Raw genomic sequence first — 21699 nt, forward strand, 5'->3', positions numbered from 1 at the left:
GTTTTAACTAAATTATTGAGTAACTCAAGTTTAAGGGACAAGCAAATTATGCGTCATGTTTAAAACATTTGGAAATGAACATATTTGTATGCATTCCAGGCCATGAACCAGGCCATTCATAGGCCAATTCCTCACCCTGGGAGTCAGAGTTAACATTACACTTGTGGTTTACTTAGGTGAGGCGTCAGATGAACTCTGTTGCTACAGCTGCCCTAGTGGTAACAGTACCCATTAGTCATCCTGTACACATCACTTTATCCAGCCCTAGGTGGGAAAGCTCATGCATCTGCTTAGAAGTAGCTGCAACAGGCAAAAAAGAAAAGTGAAAAAAATATATATGAGAGTTTGTACATTCAGCTATGTGTATTGGTTGCTCACATATGCGCACAACCATGCAAACCAGGAAAAATCTGTTCAAAGATTTATTTTTATCCAAATAGAGTTGTTTCCACACCCTGCACCCATCCCTTCTCCAGGGCAATCAAGTCAGTGGTTCACAAAGTTGAGGCAGTCAGATTTAAATTTGGAGCTGCTCTGTAGTGTCCAGGTTTGGTTTGCTCCCTCTGCTGAGCAGCACTGCTAAATCCGAAGCGTGTCAAGTGGGTCAGGTTCAGAAGCTGGTCAGTTCTGGTTCGTCCTGACACTCTGGACACTGAGTTCTGGAATCCAAATAAAGAGGATATTAATCAAAGAATGCCAAAGTGACTTTTCCCATTTTGATGAAGACTGGTGAGCTGAACAGGCTTTTGCCTGTTATCCAGCTCCATTTGTTTCTTTGTGTCTGTGCAACACTAGTTTACACAGCAGCAGAAGGAAAATGTTTCCCTGTGGAGATAAGGAGATAATCTTCCAGGCATTTTTGTCTGCTCAGCCAACGATGATTATCATACCCTTTAGAGAGACAGGATTGCAGTTCCCATCTGTGCAATTTACAGCATCTCCAGGGACTCTTAACAGGCTATTCTTACCAGGCGAGGATGGTGAGAAGGCTTCTCTTCCAGTGAAGCTCGCAGATCCAAACTGCTGAGCGTGGGGCTGACGGAAGGGATGATATTTTCCCAGCCAGCCAGACAATGCTGTGAAAAGAGATGGGAATGCTGCATTAGAGTGCTTTACCCTTTTTAATCTATTCTGGCCGGTTAGTTCTAAATAATAACTTCTGCACAGGGAGGTTTTAGCAGGTAATTAATTGATTTTTGAGGAGTTTTATATGACTAACAGGAAAGACAAGAAATCTCTAATGAAGCAAAACTGCATAGCTGTCCCCTCTTCCACCTTTCACTGACTAATTATTTCTAAAACAATCCCCTGCTTTGTGAACTCAAGCACCCGACCTCTCTGAACCTGTCTCAACTGACTCATCCAGTTCCCTAAACCTCAAAATCAGACTTCTTCCCACCTCTTCCCTGGAAATCTCTAGCCCAGGACTAGGTCTGATTAGTAATACCACCTGCAGCATTGCCTAATGGCTGGAATACAGGACCAACTCTACAAAACCAGTTTTGAATCCAATCTTGCCACTACTGATTTTGCCTGGCCCCCATACACTGCAAATACTTCACAGAAGCTTGTCTTCTAGACTTTCTAACATCTGTGGAAAGAAACACAGGCACTCTTAGGTATGGTTCATTGTGTTGAAAGGTCAATGCCTGAAATAAGCCAGCTGAATCATGCCCCAGAAGCATACATCTCCATATAGCACTTCTTTTTCCTCAGTGTAAAGCATTTGGAGATATGTCATATATTTTATGGCCATTACACAAAGGTATGAACAGAGAAGCACACACCAATGGCTTTTCTTGCTATCTCAGTGACGCAGATCAGAAATATTAGCGGAAACCCTGTCAGGGGAATGAGTCCCACATTCTCTTTCCTTCTTCTGCTGTAACAATGCCCAGCCTGGGCTGTGCCGTCAGTATCAGCAAGAAGACAGCAACTTACCGAAGGTAATGCTAGATTGTCTGCCAGTTCAAAGCTCTTCCTGCAATGGGCTTTGTATTTGTAGGCAGGCATAAGGGTAGACCTGGGAATGCTGACCCTGCAACCACAGAAAGGAAGTAATTGCCTACACCTTCCACAAGGCAGAGGAAATCTGTATGCCTTCCCCACTCAGAATCCAAGGGTCTAATCCCAAAGTGAACCAAGCGAAACAGTTTTGGATTAGGGCATTAGACACTTAGCATGTATATTCAGATTCTGGACCAAATCCAGACAGAATATGCATTTCTCACTGATTTCAAAACTGTTTCTTATGGAAACTGCTTATGGAAAAGATCAGTAAGGAGTTTTTAAGCAAGAGATATCTCTGCCTTGAGAACAGCAACTTTCTACAAAGCTATTTTGATGCTGTTTTCTCCCTCACATGATCAGCTTTTTCTTCCCCATTGTTTCCTTGAGTTCTGCACATTACAAAGCAGTAATTCTTACCTACCTGACATAGGCTGGCTCTTCCACTACCTCTGGGGGCTGGTTAGCACGTGGGATCTTACACACGGGGCAGGCAGATTCTGAATCCACAGGGACAGTGAAGAGGCGCTGATTTAATCGGTAACAGTAAACACCTGCCGCAGAGTAACAAAACATCATGGTATCTCTAGTTTGTCAGAAGGTTCCTCAACCCAGTCAACAAAGCTGTGTTCTACCACAGTGCCTCACATGCATTCTATAGAAAGAGCTGCTTTTCCTGAAATATCTTTTACATTTCCTGTCCCCAAATAAGTTCCTAAAAAGCAAAACCAAAACTTCAACCTCCTCAACTTAGAAAGAGAACATTAGCCAATTACAAGAAACCCTGACAAAATAAGATGACACTGATTGAGAGAGGATCCCTAGAAGACTCAAGTATCTTTGGAGTAGGAAGTTGAATCTGGTTTAGAAGCTGCAGCTAAAAACCCCACATTCTTCCTTGTCTTGTGTGATGTGGGGCTCTCCCAGAATGACAGGCAAAGACTGCTCAGTTGTTTGTTCACAGAAATAGGATTAGGAAGAAATCTGATCTTACACTTATGGGAACTGGTTATCAAATCTGGTTCTTGTTCAGGAACTACATAATCCAGAGCCTTGGGCCTAAAGAAACATGCAAACAAACCAGTTAGTGACAGGGGGTCAGGCCCTCTGAACATCCCCACCTTTTACAAGCATATATTTCTGATTGGCAGGTAAAGGCCTACAAAACTGCCCTTACAATTTCCCACTCCAATCAGACCACACTTCTCATTATTCTAAAGGGATACATTGCTGCTTCAGCCCATGCCCACTTACTCCAGGTGCTGCTCATGAATACAAGCTTCTTTGTTGGCCTGTCGGAACTCGTGCAGCTCAGCAAAGTATTGATCAGATTTTTCTGCTACTGAAGAGTTTGTATCTAGGAGTCCTGAGAACACCAAGGAAAGAGAAAAGGTCAAGGATTTACCAAATTTGGGAAAGCACCAAAGCAAGCCTCATGCAACACAGTTGAAACAACCAAAGGTTTGAAGCACCAAAATGGATAATGAGTATGCCATCACGGCGAGACAGAGATTTACTGCATGGTTTGGGTCCCTTATTGCATTCATTCATTTTGGTTACTTGGTATCCCCTCTGACCCCACTCAGCTTTGCCATTTGTTGCCTGGATTCTCATACCACTGCCACTTCACCGTTCCAGGGAAGCACAGGTCACCTCTGGCCCGGACAGGGAATGGCTTCTGACAAAACTGCAGCTCCTCTGCTGAGACCTGCTACATGCGCTCTAGGTCTGCAGTTCTGTCACACCCCAACTTAAAGGGGTCGTAAGCTGTGTTATAACTCTTCATATTACCACATCATGCTGAGAGCTTTGCCTCAGGTTTAGGATTCACCTGCAATCCAGTCATAGCCCAGGAAAGGACGCACGGACCAGCTGCTCACAGGTATGGTATATTCTTCAGGATCAGAGTGGTAAGTCACACGGCCAGCTTCCTTCTAGGAAGACAACAATTCATAAAGACTTCCTATACATCTAGCAGGACATTCAAAGGTACAGCTTAGGAGATAACTGGCAGCTGTTCAAATGGGACAGCTGTGGCTTAGTTTGAGGCTGGATCCTATCTATGCCTCTACCAGTAATTTGCTCACCAGCCCTTTGTCTTCTCAATTCATAAAACAGAAAGAGGAGGCAGGGGACTTGCCCAGGCTGAGGCAGTATTTTTCAGGGCTTTAAACAAAATGCTGACTTCCCTGCATCACACATCCCCAAACATCAGGCCACCTGTGCTGCCTTGGACAATCACAGCAATAGTGTACCCGTCACGCTTAAGGAAACAAGCTATGCAGCAGCAGCACTGCACCAGGCTGTTCTCCCTGGGCACATGAATCACATATGCAAATGATAAGGAGTCTTACAGTGAAGTGCTACAGTTTTCTGGTCTTTGATTCAAGGGCTAAGGAAAGCAAGGGCTGAACAAACTGCCAACAGCCCCTGGCTGCTAAGGCTGGGAACAGTTCTGACCCCAGCTTCCAATTTACGCAGTGGAAACAGGGTAAGTGATGTTCTCCTGGCCCTTTCTCCCCATCCTTTTATTGACTTATGAAAATAAGCAAAGCATTGGTTTCACCGTTTACCGTCAACTCTTTGGACTGAGATGTCAGCAAGACTGATTTATGGATTTTGGGCTCTCTAATGACCACATGCTCCTTGCTGGTCCCTTCACTTTGTGTGCTGCTCAATGACGGGTCCAGATGACCCTTAAGCTGCTTTTTTTCATGGAAACCATGTAGCAGAGTGGACTGTTTTCTGTTCTCTCCACGTCCCAGAAGGAAGGATTCTTTTTCCGGACTTCCTCGAGCATGGCCATCCCTATCCACTCCGGAGGTTTCTCTGCCACACGTAATGATTGCAGACACTGGCATAACATTCTTCTCTTTCCCAGGAAAGCTAGAATCCAAACCTACGGCTTCCTGAATCTTTGCTTGTTGTTGCTGTACCCCTCTGTCATTGCTGCTGTGTTTAAGAGACAAACAGAGGGCTGCTCTGGCTGCATAAGCTCCGGGTTCCACAGACACCAACATTGCAGGGTCAGCTGTAGACTTCGCAGTGTCAACCTGATTTTCCTTCTGTTAAGGACAGAGACTCTCATAACACATGGCATCACTCAGATTACAAATAGCTTTCAATATGACATTTCACTCAGTAAGAGAAAATCAACCTCTCATTCTAGTCTGCTCACCCCTTTAAATTCTTGTGGGGAAAATAGCAAAATCCTTATATTATTCATGAGAGATTATTAAGTGTTTGGAGAAGATAAGAAAGGGGTCCACTTCCAGCTAAATGCAGCTTTGCTCAATTTGAGGAACGCTAAACATTCAGCATTTGTGCTTAGAAGAAACAAAAGGATTATGTTCCACAATGTTCATTCCTATCTTAGATTAAGAAATCTACATTTCTTAGGCAGGAACTGATCTCTGAACCCTTCGCAAGGAGAACATATTTGAGACCACAGGATAAACAATAGCCTAGCTACTTTTCTAACATACTCCACATTCCACTTTCTACCAGCTCCTCCATGTCCATATGTCTCCTTTACCACACCACTCCATAGGCAGAGCTGCTGCCTATCATACAAGGCCCATTTGCTTCCCAGCACTTCCACCACAGGCACAACACATACCCCTCTCTTGGGCAAGGGGACAGATCTTTCAGTAGCTGTTGTATTATGAAGAGATGCTGGAAAGAAGGGCTTGATGGGAAGTCTTTTTCTGATCTCTTCCTGCTTCATTCTGAACCTTTGTAGAAGGTCCTGGTTGGCCTGACGCAGCCTCTTCAGGTGCTCTAAGTCCATCCTATGAAAACAGTTTCCTGTAAAGCCAGAGAAAGGGTGAACTACATAAATGGAAGCATTAAGCGAAGAAGCAGACTCAGGAGAAACCACTTTCAGGGAACTTTTCATAAAAACCACTTACAGCTTGTTGGAACATTGGGAGTGTTGATCATTGCTCCTGAGAAATCAGCCAGTCTCAAAACTCTTTACGCTAAGAACTAGCACCACTGCATACTTCTCTCCCCTTAGATGTACTGTCAAATATTTTACACCCAGAAACTGGTAGCTGACTGAATAAAGAAAAGACAGTCTTGCAGAGGAAACAGTAAACATGAAAAAAGTCACATCAAAAAGCCAAATAAGAGACATTTGATTCAGAGACTACTTAGGACAACCTTATGTAATTCTGCTTTAATGTCCTTTTTAAGCATCAAAATTTTTATTGTGATAATACCAGGATGCTCATAAGTTCAAAATATGAATAATGAATATGAATGTATTTACTACATGCAAAAGAAACATTGAGGCAAAACTGTCCTCCACCTTCCGCAGGCAGGAAGACTCCAAAAGGCTCAATTATGACTCAGGATTGGGGCCCAGACAATTCCAGTCCCACACATTAACCACTAAGGGCTACTGCCCTTGTATTAGAAGGGGGGGGGGGGGAGAGTTAATAAATAAATAAATAGATAAATAAATAAAACTTAGTTTGACTGGAAGGTTGTCACGCTGTTCAACAAGTTTACAACATCACAAGCTCCTCTAAATTTGCAGAAAGTGTTTTCTTTAAATAAAACAAAAGAAAACGCTAAACCCAAAACCCCATATTGCTTTTGGTTACGTTCTCAAGTAAAACTGTGTGTTTCTCTTGGACCTTTTGTTCTGAAGAATCCCTAAACCCTTCTCCAAAGTTCATCTGATTTGTTTTTGTCTGCTACCTTGGCAACTGGACATGAGGAATTAAATGCATATGCTGTACAACAGCACTGGGAGGAACGAAGAGCAGTGCTAACAATCAAAAAAGTACAACATATCTTTTTGGCACAAGAAATAAGTGAGAGGTGCACTACTGGACATAAAATAGAAATGCGTCTTGAGGCACTAAATTTGAGATCATTTGAACAAAACAGAAGTTCTCACAGTATTCACAGGACAAAGCTAACAGCATCCTCTCATCATTGCCCATCCGAAAGCAAATATTCCAAAAATAACATTAATCAAGGGACTTTCTGGAAGGGTTTTACCAGATGAGATCCACTCTTAGCATAATCTACAAGAAGCTGACAGTCCTTCATGCTCAACCCCAGGGGCTCAAGTTTATGAAACTGCTTTAGTCTGAATCTTTTGTGAAAAGGAACTTAGCTTCTCGCAGTTAAAAAAATAAATAATGATTGTCTGGGGAACTAAGTACTCTCATCCCTGCAAGAAAGTTGTCCAACACCTATGCAGAGCTTCCCAGAGCTGTTTCTGCGTAGACAGGCGGGTTCGGCTCTCCCGTGCCCAGGAGGAAGGGGGGACGGCCCTGGGCATTATAAGATTCCCCTTCTCTCTTTCAAGAGGCGAGTCTGGCAGCCGACAGACAACTGGTAAACCCTCCCCCCCCAGAGCAGGGTGCGGAGAGCCTGCGAGTCTCGCCAGGCCAAGCGGCCCCAGCGCTGGGGACCTTCGGACTTCCCGCGCTCCCCTCCCGCCGACTCCGCGTTTTCAGGCCCACCTGCGCCGCACCCCGCCGCTCCGAACCGCCGGGCGACCCCGCGGCCGGGGGATCCCCGCCCTCGCTCCAGCCGCCGCCGGGATTCCCCAGGACGGCCCCGGCCCGGCCGTTCCTGCAGCGGAGCAAGCCCCGACTGGGCCCGCCCCGCGCCTGCCGCCATGCGCGGGGCCCGAGGCGCCGCCCGGCGGCAGCAGCCGGCCCGGCCCGGGCCGCGGAGGAGGCGGGGGGTGCGGGCAGGGCAGGACGCGGGCCCAAGCTCCCTGCTTTGGGGTTCACCAAATCGCCACAGCTCCTCCTCTGAACGGACCAGGCACCCCCAACTCGCCCAGAAGCTGAAGGGAGCTGCTCTGAAAATTCATCAGTGGAAAGGTGCCCGTTTGCTCTTCTAACACACTCAATGCGATCTACCAACTGCGAATACCGATTCACAGTTTCAGTCTATTAACACGGTATTTGCTGACCATTACTTCCTACAATATTCTCAAGAAATCACTGATTCAATACTAACATTTTTAGTATAACTTAAGAAGGAACCTCTCAAATTTTCTATCAGAGAATTCGGTATGATTGGTCTCCTTGTTAATTTTCACAGTAAGAACACAGATAAAAGGTCCTCGTCAAACATGCAATTCACTACAAGACGGCAGCATATCATCATCTGAATATATTATACTTACACTTGAAGACTTTGTATCACGACACGCAGAACACATCAGGAGAAATATTTTTCCAATTCATTTTTATTTTGGTTTCCATTGTTTACAGCATTGATACAGGAATAATTCATGCAAATTTACCACCTTAAATACAGCAGAGAGAAAACTCACTGGTAAGAGTATTTCAAAGAGCTCCATCAACATAACACAATGAGAAAAATAAGTAGCAGCAATAAGATAAAGTGCATTTAGCTGATCTTCTTTAATAAGAGTTTGGGGAAGATTGGTTTTGGAATTACCCCTTCTAAGGATTAGTTTATCGTTCTTTATGGCAAGCAGAAGAGAGCAGCCTCCTTGCCGATAGTGTTCATTCCTCCGTCACTCTGAATTAAAGAAGTACAGCTGTATTTTGTTTCAGAGGAATCCAGCTCATAGGCCTTTCTGTTAAAAGCTTGATTCTCGGTCACTCGGGCTTCTAGGGACAAGGCTTACACAGATACTTAAAAATTCTTCTCTCCCATGGTAGCAGTTTTGCTTCTTAAAAAAATCAGGTGGTTCTTTCCCCCATTCTATAGGTTAGGTTTCAGCACTACAGTGAGAATGCCTACACCACCAAAATCTGAACAGTGTCAGAAACACACATTGGCAAGACACCAGATTCTAAGAACCCGTCAATCTCTTTTCCCTTTACAGAGCAGACACTGGCTTAAAGATCAGAGCATTTATCAGATTTCCCCTAAAGGCCTGCTGAAGAGATGCCAAGAGCACACATCTTCAAAAGCAAGGTCAGCATTTCAGGCAGCCTAGAGCTGCTAAGCAGTAGTACCTCATAATCTCCCTCTACCTGGAATTGCCAGTTTCCTGGTGTATTAGGGATGTAGTTAATATTTTAACTCAGTAGCATAGTACATAGCCTATTATAAAGGCATATGTTAGCTAGAGACTAGACATCCAAATTTATTCACATAATACCTGCAGCAGAGTAATAGTGGACAATTTCACTCACTCCACGGTATACTTCACCACAAGCCTAGAGGACACATTTCCAGAGGCAAGGACTCAAATTTCTCTCTCTCTCACTCTCAGATCTGATCCAAGCCATATTTATGTCCTGGTGGTTGCCTGAGCAAACTGACCAAGGCCAACGAAGCCCTCTGATGAAAATGGCTTTTCAGTCTGAGTTGGATTCAAAGCTGTCTACTGGAACCGAAAGGTTTGTTTGCTTCCTGCATTCCAGGGACATAACAAGTCTCACTGCCAGCTCCCACATGATCAAGATACTTCAAGTCTTACTGCAAACCTTAGAACAGCCTAAAATACCTACCGACATTTCACTATTTTTACTTCCTCAAGTATCAGGCAGCTTTTTTCTGGAACTTTCGCAACACACAAAACAGGAGACTTGTCACAGGCACATATATTCCTACCTGAGCATGAACAAGAAATCCTAAGGCCAGCTGATGCCACTTTCAAGTGAAAAGTCTCATTGCCAATAAGAAAAAAAGGAACACTCTTAGTAGTTCTAAATTCAGCTGGGACCTGCTCAGAGATAGCCCATATCCTCTAAAGTTTGATGCTGAGTAGATTTAGGTTATGACTAACCTCAGAACTACAGGATCCGATTCTGGATTCCTCAGGCATTTTGTGGGGAACAGAAACGTTATACCCAACACATGGCAAAATACTGACCCACCAAGCAGAAAAGAAACTTTGCAACATAGGAACCTAATCCTGGTACTACTGAAATCAGTAGGAATTTCTCCTCTATCAATTCCAACAGGCAGAGCCTCAAAGTCCTTCTAATTCCCAAATCTTATATTCCAAATTCAAAATTGCTTCAGGGCAAAACTCAAAGATTAATTTGATCTATTTGCAAATAAATGTCTTTAAAAAAATAAGTTACCTTAACCCATTCTTGCCCTGGCATGAAATACAAGGGACAGGTCTGCCCCCACCCCAGAGGAACTGCACTTGCCAGCTCCTTCTCATACTTCTAACAGACAAGAAACAACAACAAATCATATTACTGCATGGGAACTCTACATGAAGCAAAATCTCTTACAGCTTGTAATCCACATGCTGTTTTTGTGGCCAAATAGTGGTAATGGAATTCCGAAGGCCGGCTTCCAGAAACACAGCTGTGCATTTAAAAAAAAACCTACATTCATCAACTTACTTCATAAGGCAGTTCATTACATTCTGTCAGCTGGCTTTTCTTTCCTATTTTTCTTCCTCAACAAGCTGCCAAATTATCAGCACTACCTCCTTCACAGGAGCTAATTATGTCTTTGCAAACTACTTGTCCATGACGTGAAATGGGCCAGACTACATTATTAAAGAGCTCTTAAGAGGAAGAAACTAGCTCCAAAGACAATAAGCTTACCAAAACAAAATCTTAGTCCCTCTTGCTCTGGAAGAGAACTGGGTTTTGTTCATAGGTTTAAACATACTGACAATAATAAACCTTTCTATGAAGGGACACGGTGATTCTGTCATGTTCTATAATAACGGAATATTAACCTAGGAGACAGGCCTGCATGGGCTATAAATGCATTGTGAAACCATCACTATGTCTGTGTGCATGGGATCTGTGTTTAGACAAACAGCAGCTTGTCACACATACATACACTTGGGGCTTGGAAGTCAAAAGTTCTATCTTCATGTAGTAAAACAAATGACTCCATAAAGATGGGTCAGAATAACTTTGAACCTAACAAACATTTGTTTGTTTTAAATTTGTTACTGTACCTGATTTTGCATTAAAAAGCCCCCTGTAAATGTATGAAGCGCACATTCCTTCTGAAGTAGCCTGGTCTCACAAGAAGGAAAAAGAAGAGTTATAAACAGCTAGTGTTTAGAGGTGGGACACAAAACAGGGAAGTAGAATCCCGTTGTTCACACAGCAACTGGAAACATAGCAATAGGCTTTTGCTCATTCCCTTTAGGGAATTCCATCACCCACCACATTCTCTGCAGTAAATAAGAGAGCACTGAAGGGAAATAGTGGTTTTCTCTTCTTCCCACACTATCTGCTTTGCTGCAGGTACTGATGCGTGAACATGTTGAGTTCACTGTCAAGCCAACCCGCTTTATTCCTGCAAGGACAGAAAGTCTCCGTTAGGTGAGTAAAATAGCTCTTCTCAAGCCAATCTGAAAGAAGCATGACTAAAATGAGTAAACAGCAAGGCACGGAGAGGAGTGCCAGGAGTCCATTCCAAAACGCAGCCGCCATTCCTTGCCCTTCCTCAGGTCAGAAACACTTGCCTGCTAACAGTCCCTAGGCTTTGAGGTTCAAACCGAGATCTTGGTCACAACTTCACATTGATCTTATTGTGTAGATAAGGAATGTTTGAAAAATTCTTCCCAACAGCCTTTGCAGGGTGAAGAAAAACATCAGACAACTGTGTACAAAGGCGAGGGTGAGACTTTTGCATAATTTTGTAATAGCCTGAAGGAGTTTGTAGAAGACTATGTTTTGATAAATGGAAAGGAACTGTAATTCCAAAAAAACCAAAAACAAGAAGGAAAAGGTGTTTTGTGAGACAGAAGATTTAAATGACTGTTGACAGTACATGGGAAAGTACATAGTGAAAGGGAACACAACTTGGTAGGGAAAGATGCTGATGTCTGCACATCAGACGCTATGACGGAAGAAGGACTGCGCTCAAAGATACACCCTAATACGAACATCTCGGGGCAATCACATGAAAAACAATCGTATGCAAATATCTGTGTATATGGGATAATAAAATCTCACCTGAGCAGTTTTGCTTTGCTCTGTAGTGAATCCAGAATTTCGATTTTTTTATTCATGGCAGAAATTTCCTGCTCAAGATTCTCCCGTGTGACATCTACTTGCTGACACAAATGAGCAAACGTTCCAGCAAGCTCTCTGTGAAACAAGAATAGTTGGATACAACAAAAAGGAAGATCAAGCAGCAAATTCAAGGAATAAATCCCTTTGATGTATAATGATGATACTGACTCAGATATTCATCTTTCCACTTCTGCACAATAATATGTTAGAGCATCAGAGCAACTTGATTTGAGAGACCAAAGTACATTAAGACTAATGCTTAACAGCACCCAAATACTACATCAGTGATTCAAAAAACTGTAATATTCTTTTAAAACACATGTATCATTACACATTTTTAAATCTGGAATTCAATATGCAGACTTATCTTGTTTTACCAAGGAATATCATTAAAAAACCCCAAACAACAGAATTTAGATAAGGTTTTAGCTGAATATAGGCAACTCACTGTTGGACTTGGTGGCTGCAATTAGAACCTGTATAACTGACGATGAGCTGCAATTTCTCACCAGCATACTCCACAAACTGCCGTTTGAAAGCTCTCTCTTTTGCTTTTGTGGTCCAGGTGAGGCGCTCATATACATAAAGGAGCCCATAAAGGCCAAAAGAGAGCGCAATCAGTCTCCAACCCACAGCCTTCCAGACCTAAAAAAAGTACAAGGAAAAACAAATGACATGATCATCAGCTAGGAATGATGCTAACTCCTAACAATGGTGGACAGAGCATTGCACTTATATTCTAGGCACGTGAAAATGAGCCAGATAATAACCCTGACTTGCAAGTGGTTTCACTGGTCAGACAGCTCACTACTGATGTCCAGTCTACAAAATAAAAATACCTAACCTAAACTATTGGGGTTCTGTACGGGTTAACCTTTCCTGCACATTTAAATTACCTCTCAAACTTTGCCTGGTTCACAGAATCCCTGTTTCTGAAATAAAAGACATTTTTAAGCAACCATCTCCCCTTTGAGAAATCGTTCACCCCTAGATGCTGTGACACTAGGATAGCATGTCACTATGGAACCGGCACTACAGAAACTTAAGATTCTTCCTGCAACAGGAACCAGTTACCATGCAACTTGAGTTAGATCTCTTATGTCTCTGCCGTTTGGGGAGATTTGAGATTCGAAACATTCATTATTTTCAAAAGACAGAAAAGCAGGAAGTGCTGATTTTCTCTGAAATGAATTAGGTTAGTATCTAAAATTAAGTGCTCTCTTCCCTTTCCAGGAAGGAAGATACACACAGTCAGAGGCTCTTGGTAGATATTTCTGTCCTGATTCCTCTGTAAATGGGAAAAGAAAAATACCCAATTTTCTTTTATTCTCACAAAAGAATCAGAGACTATTTAATGCTTTTATAACATACTTCGAAGGGTTATCTTCACAACAACCCTGGCTCCAAGCCTAACTATTATGCAAAATAAGCTCAATATTTATACTCAAGTGGAAGATCAAAGGAGAAAGTATTTCACTATCTGTGAACAGCAAATATCTACAGGACTCAGCAGTGCAAGCGCTTTTCAAGTCAGTGCTCCATTATTATTTATGCTGCTCAGATTGCCAACGCACCACGCCACCAACCACGATGATCCCCATGGAAGTTCGGGAAGTTAATGAGGCCAGTCCAGTCACCATCGACACCATGAGCTCTTCCTGGGTCATAGAGCCCTGAGGCAAAGGAGGCAGACTGGGATTTGCTGGTGTTAAAGGGCGTTGAACCTAATTAGAAAAGCAGTGACATAACAAAACAAAAACAAAGCACAGAATAAGAGAAGGCAAGCCACTGCCCTTCACACCAAAAAGACTTCAGCAGCCACCGAAATGATGAATATCACACCTACCCCTGACCACTGAACAAGGTATCTTACCTGGTCATTATAGCCCATCAAGGCCCGACGACCATTCTTTGGTCCCAAAAACCTGTTCACCAGCATTGTCCATCCAAGAGAGAAATGGAATTCTATGTCCTCTTGGAAGTCGGCACAAAGCTTGTCACAGTTCAGATCATAGCTGAGCATGAAGCACTGTCGGGGAATTAACATGTCTATCTGGCTCCGCAAAGAGACTGGGAGAAGGGGTTTTAAACCATCTGCGCAGACAGAAAATAAAAACATTCAAAAAATGGCTATTGAGTTCACAAGAACTAACCAGACTGTATTCTCTAATCAAGGTAGTTATGGGTTGTTCCATCCTCCACACTTATTCTTCTTAGTACCTTCAATTTCCTAAAGCCAATGTTGCAAAGCGAGAGATACATCATGAATTACTGTTCGACTCTTAGTTCTTCAGACCATCTCAGAAGGAAATCTTGCCGTGGACCCTCTCAAATCCTTACAGGTAGCTGGTGAAGTTTACAGTTTAGCAATAGCTTAGAAAACAGAATCTGAAGGCCAGTTCTAAGAGTGTTTAGGCACCATACTCCTATTAACGCTTATATTCAGACAGACACCTAGTTACAAGTGATTCCCATTTCATTAGAATCTTGGTCTCAGAATCTCTCAAGTTTCCAAAGTCACAGTTCCTCTCTGTCATGAAGGATTAAGCTGATTGTATGTATCCGTTAGCAAATCACTGCTCCAGTTCAGACACAGAGTGGAAAAAGCAGGAATAACTAGTCCTCTACACAACAGCATTGCTAATCAAGATGGAAACTAAGATGATGCCAGCTGCACACCAGCCATCAGATTAAAGAGAAACCCAGAACATCTACCTAGTTCTTTTGCATTACAGTTAAAGGAAAAAGAAAGGGAAATATTGCCTGCTGAACTGACCTATCATTTCTTGCTGCATTGTCTGCAGGGAAGCTGTGATTGCATTGGAGCAACGATCTGACATGTTACGGCCCAGGCCTTCTTCAATGTGTTTATGCAGCTCCTGACAAACAAAGAAAGGGTTATTAAGCTTAAAATAAATGTAGGTAAGATGCAGGCTGCAGGTGCTAGAGCTTGCCAGTTAAAAACCCTCCCAGAACAGGAGCACGCATTCTGTCTGCCCACGGTTCTAACATTAGTTTCATTTTTTTCCCCATTCTTCAGTGAAGGAGAGGAAAAAGCAAATCAAGAAATCTCACGTGTAGTCTGTAGTCTAGGAAAAGTTCCGTTTGAGCTATACAATGTGATACATCACATGCGTATCAATTTATCACTGAGATTAAACAAAAAAAAAGGAAATAGATTTTTTTTTTTTAATAAAGATGTTCACTTTTTACAGAAGCTATCCAAACACAAGAGACATTCTAACAAAAGATTTTTCACAATATGAAAAGCTTAGCTCATATCCTAGTTGGAAGAATGTTAAGCATGTCAAAGAGCTGGCATAATAACTGACTCAGAGCAAGAAAAGGCTTCTTTAAATTGCTTAAGCAATCTGTAAGAAGCAAACATCACTTACACTCTTGTAAACTTTAAGAACTACTTGAGATGGATGGAAGTCGGCTTGGTATTCATCTACCAACACTGAAAGCCGTCTGATTTCTTCTGCCATTGCATTTGACACCTAGAAAAACAGCACAGGACAGAGTTTCTATGTATTCTGTCCTAGGGAGAGACAGAAAACCACCACTGAAGACATGCATTTCTTAGTAGCACTACTGAACGCTAGGCACTATGATTGTGCAGTGCCATGCGGCCATCATGTGCCAACTGCAAAATGCAATATTGGTGACTTGCAAACAAAGAAGATGGCTGAGAAGTATGTAGATCTATGATCTGTGTAACAACGCAGACAGAAAGAGACTGAGGCAATATAAGACTTGTGAAAAATGAATAGGCCTTTTCTGTATATACATAACAGTAGAAGTGGCATGTTATTATTCACAATAAGAAGACTGACATTATTCTAGACTGTAATAATAAGGAAACTTATCTGAAACATTTTAGTATTTTAGGAAGCAGTTAAGACTGAAATATAGTAGCAAGAATAGTTCAAACATTAATCAAAGTCTCATTGTTTATTTAAAGCATCTTACATGAGTCTCTCTGAAAGTTTCCCCCAAGCATTCTACTTTTCATTTTACTACCTCAAGGGAAAAAAAAAAACAACAAACAAAAACCAACCAACCAAAAGACTTATTCTGAAAGCATTTCTTCTCTTCCCATCTGTAACTCCCACATTTCTCGTACTTCAAACCATTGTCAGCACTTTGCATTTTTCCCACCATGCTGGTAGCTGTTTCAGACAACCCCTTTTTCTGCAGCCACTCCTCCTTACCTGCCTCTCCACTTCTTCTGTGATCTGTTTTATTTTCCGCTTGTAGTCTTGAGTAAGGAGCTCCAGCTGTTTGTCAATAAAACCCAAACGTTCCTGTCGTTCCTCTCGCATTTCCAGACAATAAACTCTGGTGAAAAAAAAGTGCTCACTGAAAAGCCAGACAAATGCGTTTTTGATCTACAAATATAATTTGAATTCCAGAAACAAGATTCTCCTGCCCAAGAACAAAATGTGTCAGTATCTACAATACATTACATACGCATGGCACAGGACAAAAAAAAAAAAAAGAGGTTCTTTTCCCAATACTTTCATGATTCACTAGAAGCAAGAATACCAGTACGTGTCCTTCCCACTCCCAAACACGCTGTATTCTGCTTTGCATTTTTAATGCTCATATTCCCTTAAATTTCCCCCAGAATACAAGCTTCATTTATGCAAGCACCAAGCATCAGCTCTCCTCACCGCTGTTCCTGGGCAGCAATATGCACAGAATCCATGATGAGACGAACATCTTCTGCAATTTGCTTTGCTCTCACCGTATGCTGCTCAAATTTTGTTTTTACTGCTGACTGTGAGATACATTCCTGTATACAAAAGGCAGCCAAGATTAGCAGCAGGCAGAAGCATACTCACACAACTTCTCCTTCCTATTTAATCTATTTCCAAAATGTGGTCCCGCTCCATGTTTACAAACTCTAGTCCCCAGCCTTTCAGGAGTAAAATCTAAACAGAAGGTTAGCACACATAACGCTCACCTCGAATCTTCTCTCGAAGTTCTGAAACTCAAACATTCTTACTTGAAATCCATCTGCCAATGCTCCACCTGAGAGAAGAAAAGTACAAAACAACCACTTAAGTTTTGAGAAAGCAATCAGATGTTGGACAGCAGGAAATGCTCCTGCTTTACCTTGAAGCCAATGCAAAAGTGCTGCTAAGTCACCTCTTTGTTTTTGACTGCTCTACTAATAATCTGACCCAGCCCAATTTTATCCATTTTTAGAAAAGGATAATATCTAGTTTCTTCCCTATAAGAAAATGGAAAGTTTCTGTTAGCGTTTCTCACCTCCTTCTGGCATCCCTTGAGCCCTCTGAATCCTGGCATTCAGCACTTCCTTCGCCGACACAAAGAAAATTCGATCCCCTGCCTGGGCTCGATCGACCACACCCAGCTCATCTACCAGGAAACTGGTACACCGCTCCATGTGCTGTCGACGCACCTGAGATAAACAGGATAAACCCCACATGCAGTTAAATCCACTTTCCACTCCATCTCTTGAAGGTTAGACCAGGAACCCGGATGCCCTCTGCTGGTCTAAGCTACCAATGCAAAAGAATAAGAAAAAAAACTTTGCTGTTTTAAGGACTCTTCCAAAGGTTATCTAAGTGATCTAACTTCAAAAGGCCCCTGTGAAACCCTTGATTTCCAGCTCAGAAATTTCAAGAGTCATGTCCTGATCACTGGTCTATACTCCCTCTAGTCTCCACACTATGATAATAAAAATCCAAATTGTAAAACAATCACATACAACACTTTATGATTCTACCTACAAGGACCAGAGTCAAAATGGACTCTATAATATCCATGCAAAGAGAAGGAATTTAAACACATCACAAACCTCTTCCATGTATTCTGGTTCAGAGGCAGATGCATCCCAGCGGTTATTTAAAATAAATATATTGGGTCGAGACAGACGTTCATTCACTTTGTGAAAGAACTGTTTCTCCTAAGCAAAATGAAACAAAACTTCTTAAGATTAGTATGTCAACATTTTTAAATTTTTAGCCAAATTCACTGAACAAGTGGACTTGAACATACAGTTTGCATCAACGTTGATTCAGAATTTGCCACCAGGACAAATACATCAGCATCTAGACAGAATTTGTCAATCCAACTGTCCAGCTCTGTGGTTACATCAATGCCAGGGCTAGCAATAAAAAGAGAAGAGACATTACTATGCTGTGGAAATAGCAAAAATAGAATTAAAAAAGTTAATAAGAAATGTGTTTCAGCTTTTCAGGGCATTGATTTCCCATGTCTGAGCTACACTGTCCTGAGGTGGCATAGACTAAAAGGAGTACCAATCAAGAGAAACTCTGCTAACTACAGCAAAGGACTTTAGTCACTGTCATAGATTAGAACAGGGTCAATTTCCTTGATGTTTTTTAAGTTTATATTTGAGGACATTTCTGTAATCAATCTGTGATCAGCAGGGAAGGAAAGGAAAGAAAGGTATTTCTCACCTGTCCATCAGCACCAGGTCATCCTTTAAGAGAGGACATTTGGAATTGGGCCACATTACGCTGACTAGGCTGCCGGCATTCAGAAGTTCATCTTGATGAAGGGCATGAGCCAGCTGGTTTACTGTCTATTAAAAAGATGGATAATTTATAACATTGCCTGTATGCTAAGACCCATTAACACAATTATCTCCCCTCCAGGACTGTTCACAGACAAGTTAAGATAAAACCCAACTGCTAATCACTTTCTCCCTGGTAGGTTTTCCACATGAAACTTGCTTAAGTCTCCTAGTCAAAAGGAAACCACCTAGTGAGAGTTTATGAGAAATTTTCCTGTCAAGAAAGGCTATTGAGGAGTTATCAAGAAGTCTATGCCTTCTGTCAGTCATACAGAGCTCAGAAGTTCCTGAGTCATCGTTTTGGTTCCCTGCTATCATTAACAAATACAATCACCTCATCTTTTTCATATCATAACATATAATCTTTTTCATAAAATGAACAAGTTCCATCTTGTAACTTGCTCCATTCCTCCTTTCCTACATCTAACAAAAACCTGTTCTTCATCTCTACTCTTTTAATCATTAAAATCCTTAACTGTGAAATTTATTCATAATGCCTTAATTTTCTTGTTCCTTCCCTTTTCTGGCACTTCTGAAGAGCTCTTCTCCTTATCTTATGCTTAAGGAAATTGTACCTTAACGCTTTTCTTTTCCTCTGAGCCTTCAGTAAGCAGGAAAGCTTCATGTCCATCTGTCCCTTCTACACGCAGGAAACAATTAGTGGTGTGTCCAATTCCTGAAGGAAGGACTTTGTCCCATAGCATGGCATTTATCACCGTGCTTTTCCCATTGCTTGTCCTGAAGTCAGATTAAAGAATGGTATAGCTAGGCTTCTGAGAGTCAGGTATGCTCATTTCGATATTACAAAAAGCAAGTTCACTAAACCCAAGCAGTATCAGAAGCATTAACAATTTAGGTGCCATAGGCAACTTATGAAAAGACTTTTCTATTTTCTTTTTTTAAGAATTCTTCCACATCAAATAATTATGCGTCACAATATTTGTTTCCAATTTACAAGAGGACTAGTACCAGAGACATGCACATTACAAGCAAAAGCAGGAGCACTAGTGTTTCTATAAATATTTTTTACTGGCTACAATCCTAAAGATGCCAGTTGCTTTACTGAGTGGGGAGCGTAGGCAACAAAGCATGTGACTCACCTTCCAAAAAAAGCAACTTTCATGTGTCGTCTTGCCAACACTTCACTAATGCCACTGACTTTTGACAGATAGCCTTTGACTTCCAGTACCTGCTCTTCTGTGGTGACAGGATCAAGCTCTATATTCTTGTGTGTTTCTAGAATCAAAATACATCATGTCTCTGAATTCCAGAAGTCATCTGTCTCAGTACTGGGTGAAACACCTCTTCATGATGTAACACACATAACTAAATGTTTATCTGTGTCCCAAAGACTGTGTGGGTAATCTTGACACACACAATTACACCCTGAGGCAATTTTGCATCAGCATTTATCAGCTGGTCTCTTTTGTGTATCTAATAACCATCCTCATCCTTAGGACTGCCTTAAACGGAACACAGCCAACACTTCAAACACTCCAACACCCTTAAAAAAAAATAATGTTCTGTCTGTGTCTTAAGCTGTTAATGCCAATTATTGGCGTATGCTACATGCCAGTAGCAATGACATGTCTAAGCAAGAATATTGAAAGAATTATAGGCATAAAACATAAAGTGTCTTGAATAGTTTATTAAAAAACTCCCAAACAACAAAAAAACCAAGCATAGCTCACTAACTAGCTCAGTTTCCTAACATGCGTGAACTTGTCAGCTTTCAAATATGAACCCCGAACTCCACCCAAATTCAATAAAATAGTTTTCTGTTCTTCTTATAAATGTTGATATCTAAACATGCATGTATAAATAAGCACAGGTCTAGCAGTGCCATTTAACTGAATGAGGGGGTTTTGGTGTGTGTTTGGGAATTGTATGTGGGTGAAGCACTGTTACACACTTGTAGTTCAAGAATTCAGCTTACCTTCCAGGAACGAGGAGCTCTCATTGATGTACGCAGCCAACTGTTCAAAGATACCATTGATTTTCTTCTTTGCAGTGACAAAATGTTTAAGTGGAGAAGCATTTACCTCAGCCATGTGTCTTTTATCCTTCTTCACTGCAACTATAGACTTGGAACGAGTAAACAACAGGGACATTGCGCTACAGGGAAAAATCCAGTAAATAAAGGTGGCTCACCAAGTGCCAACAGCTATCCAACTAAGCATCCTACCAAGAACTACATAAATGCACATCTTAAAAACAACCTTCTTTCTTTCACAAAGAAATTGTTCCACTTTCTACAACTGGAAATTACTCGTATATAAGAAATTTAAAAATTCATCTTTCCTTCTCCCTTCCAATAAACCGCCCCCCAGCAATCACTTCTCCCCTTCCTCTGCTTACTTTCAGGATGAGTTACGTTTTCACAAGTCAGGCATGGTCAGCTCAAGCCCTTCTTGAACACGAACGACTGCAGTTTTCCTGCCTTCTCCCTCGCCCTGGCCAGACTCCGTCCCGCAGCTCTTTCAGCGACGCCGACTCCAGCCTGTCCCCGTCCCTGCGGCAGAGGGACCAGGGGATGAGGGACACAGGCTGCCGAGCTCCCCGGTCGGCCAGGCTCTGCTCCCCCGCCATCCCACTGCCCGGGGGGTGCACTGGGCAGATGCTCCGGGCGGCCGCCGTCGCATTCTCCTCAGACCTCGGGGGGCAGGCGGGCCGGGCGACGGCCGGCGCGCGCGAGGCAAAGGGCGGGAAGGGCCCCTCTCCCGCCCCCACAGGGCGGCGCGCGCCTCGGAGCGGCGGCAGGACCCTGCTCCAGCGGAGCGGGCCCGGCCCGGCCCTCCCCGCCCCTGTCCCTGCCGCCCGGGAGGCGACCCCCCGAGAGTCCGGTCCGGTCCGGCCCGGCCTCGAGCGGCTCCCACCGCCCCTATGGTCAGGCACCGCCCCACCTCTCACCTTCACCACCGCTCCCGTAAGGCCGCCATGTTACCCCCGCGGCATCGTCACCCGGGAGGCGCGAGGCGGCGCGCGTCATCACCAGGCGACGGGCGGGCCCTTTCCCGAGGCACCATGGGAACGGGAGTCCGAAGGCACCGCCCCGCGAGGCCTCCCGGGAGGCGGCGGCCTCGGGCACCCGCCGCAGGAATCAAAGGCACTGACGGCGTCACCGTGGGGTAAGGGTTTAATGCGAGTTCCCCTGTTGTGATTGTA

The 21699-nt window shown here is 42.9% G+C and overlaps 2 protein-coding genes across 5 annotated transcripts; both read right to left on the reverse strand.

Moving 5' to 3' along the window:
• Nucleotides 1–409: 409 nt before the first annotated feature.
• MIIP (migration and invasion inhibitory protein) lies at nucleotides 410–7665 on the reverse strand. 4 transcript variants are annotated; one of them, XM_075520809.1, is made up of 11 exons: nucleotides 7491–7626; nucleotides 5919–6066; nucleotides 5627–5838; nucleotides 4581–5072; nucleotides 3839–3941; nucleotides 3262–3373; nucleotides 3002–3066; nucleotides 2432–2561; nucleotides 1942–2038; nucleotides 969–1076; nucleotides 410–659 (listed from the first exon to the last, which is right to left on the reverse strand). In XM_075520809.1, the coding sequence occupies exons 2-11, from the start codon at nucleotides 5947–5949 to the stop codon at nucleotides 495–497; spliced, it is 1515 nt and encodes a 504-aa protein (XP_075376924.1). In that variant the 5' UTR covers nucleotides 5950–6066; nucleotides 7491–7626; the 3' UTR covers nucleotides 410–494. The 4 variants fall into 4 exon arrangements, with proteins under 4 accessions (XP_075376924.1, XP_075376925.1, XP_075376923.1 ...); XM_075520810.1 differs by having other exon boundaries at nucleotides 5919–6086; nucleotides 7491–7599; XM_075520808.1 differs by lacking the exon at nucleotides 5919–6066 and having other exon boundaries at nucleotides 5627–5814; nucleotides 7491–7665.
• A 547-nt stretch (nucleotides 7666–8212) lies between these two features.
• Nucleotides 8213–21521, reverse strand: MFN2 (mitofusin 2). Its single transcript, XM_075520807.1, has 19 exons — nucleotides 21445–21521; nucleotides 20893–21046; nucleotides 20471–20649; nucleotides 19635–19770; nucleotides 19110–19272; nucleotides 18419–18543; nucleotides 17994–18102; nucleotides 17794–17901; nucleotides 17241–17394; nucleotides 16933–17000; nucleotides 16640–16761; nucleotides 16178–16304; nucleotides 15359–15463; nucleotides 14740–14842; nucleotides 13837–14057; nucleotides 13538–13687; nucleotides 12412–12608; nucleotides 11904–12038; nucleotides 8213–11241 (listed from the first exon to the last, which is right to left on the reverse strand). Exons 3-19 carry the CDS (start codon nucleotides 20643–20645, stop codon nucleotides 11172–11174), a joined length of 2268 nt encoding a protein of 755 aa, XP_075376922.1. The 5' UTR covers nucleotides 20646–20649; nucleotides 20893–21046; nucleotides 21445–21521; the 3' UTR covers nucleotides 8213–11171.
• Nucleotides 21522–21699: the final 178 nt, after the last annotated feature.

Source organism: Mycteria americana, chromosome 18, assembly GCF_035582795.1.
Source record: "Mycteria americana isolate JAX WOST 10 ecotype Jacksonville Zoo and Gardens chromosome 18, USCA_MyAme_1.0, whole genome shotgun sequence".
In the NCBI taxonomy this organism is placed as follows: domain Eukaryota; kingdom Metazoa; phylum Chordata; class Aves; order Ciconiiformes; family Ciconiidae; genus Mycteria; species Mycteria americana.

What these genes read in the sequence shown, in the direction of transcription:
- MIIP (XM_075520808.1), bottom strand. Translation starts at nt 7,650, where the DNA reads ATGGCGGCAGGCGCGGGGCGGGCCCAGTCGGGGCTTGCTCCGCTGCAG. An exon ending in AGCGGCGGGGTGCGGCGCAG is followed by an intron (nt 5,815 to 7,490) that starts GTGGGCCTGAAA and finishes CTGGCTTTACAG; the next exon opens with GAAACTGTTTTCATAGGATG. An exon ending in CTCAGTCCAAAGAGTTGACG is followed by an intron (nt 3,942 to 4,580) that starts GTAAACGGTGAA and finishes TTGTCTTCCTAG; the next exon opens with AAGGAAGCTGGCCGTGTGAC.
- MFN2 (XM_075520807.1), bottom strand. Translation starts at nt 20,645, where the DNA reads ATGTCCCTGTTGTTTACTCGTTCCAAGTCTATAGTTGCAGTGAAGAAG. An exon ending in AATGCAGCAAGAAATGATAG is followed by an intron (nt 14,058 to 14,739) that starts GTCAGTTCAGCA and finishes CTGTCTGCGCAG; the next exon opens with ATGGTTTAAAACCCCTTCTC. An exon ending in TGATGGGCTATAATGACCAG is followed by an intron (nt 13,688 to 13,836) that starts GTAAGATACCTT and finishes TTTTCTAATTAG; the next exon opens with GTTCAACGCCCTTTAACACC.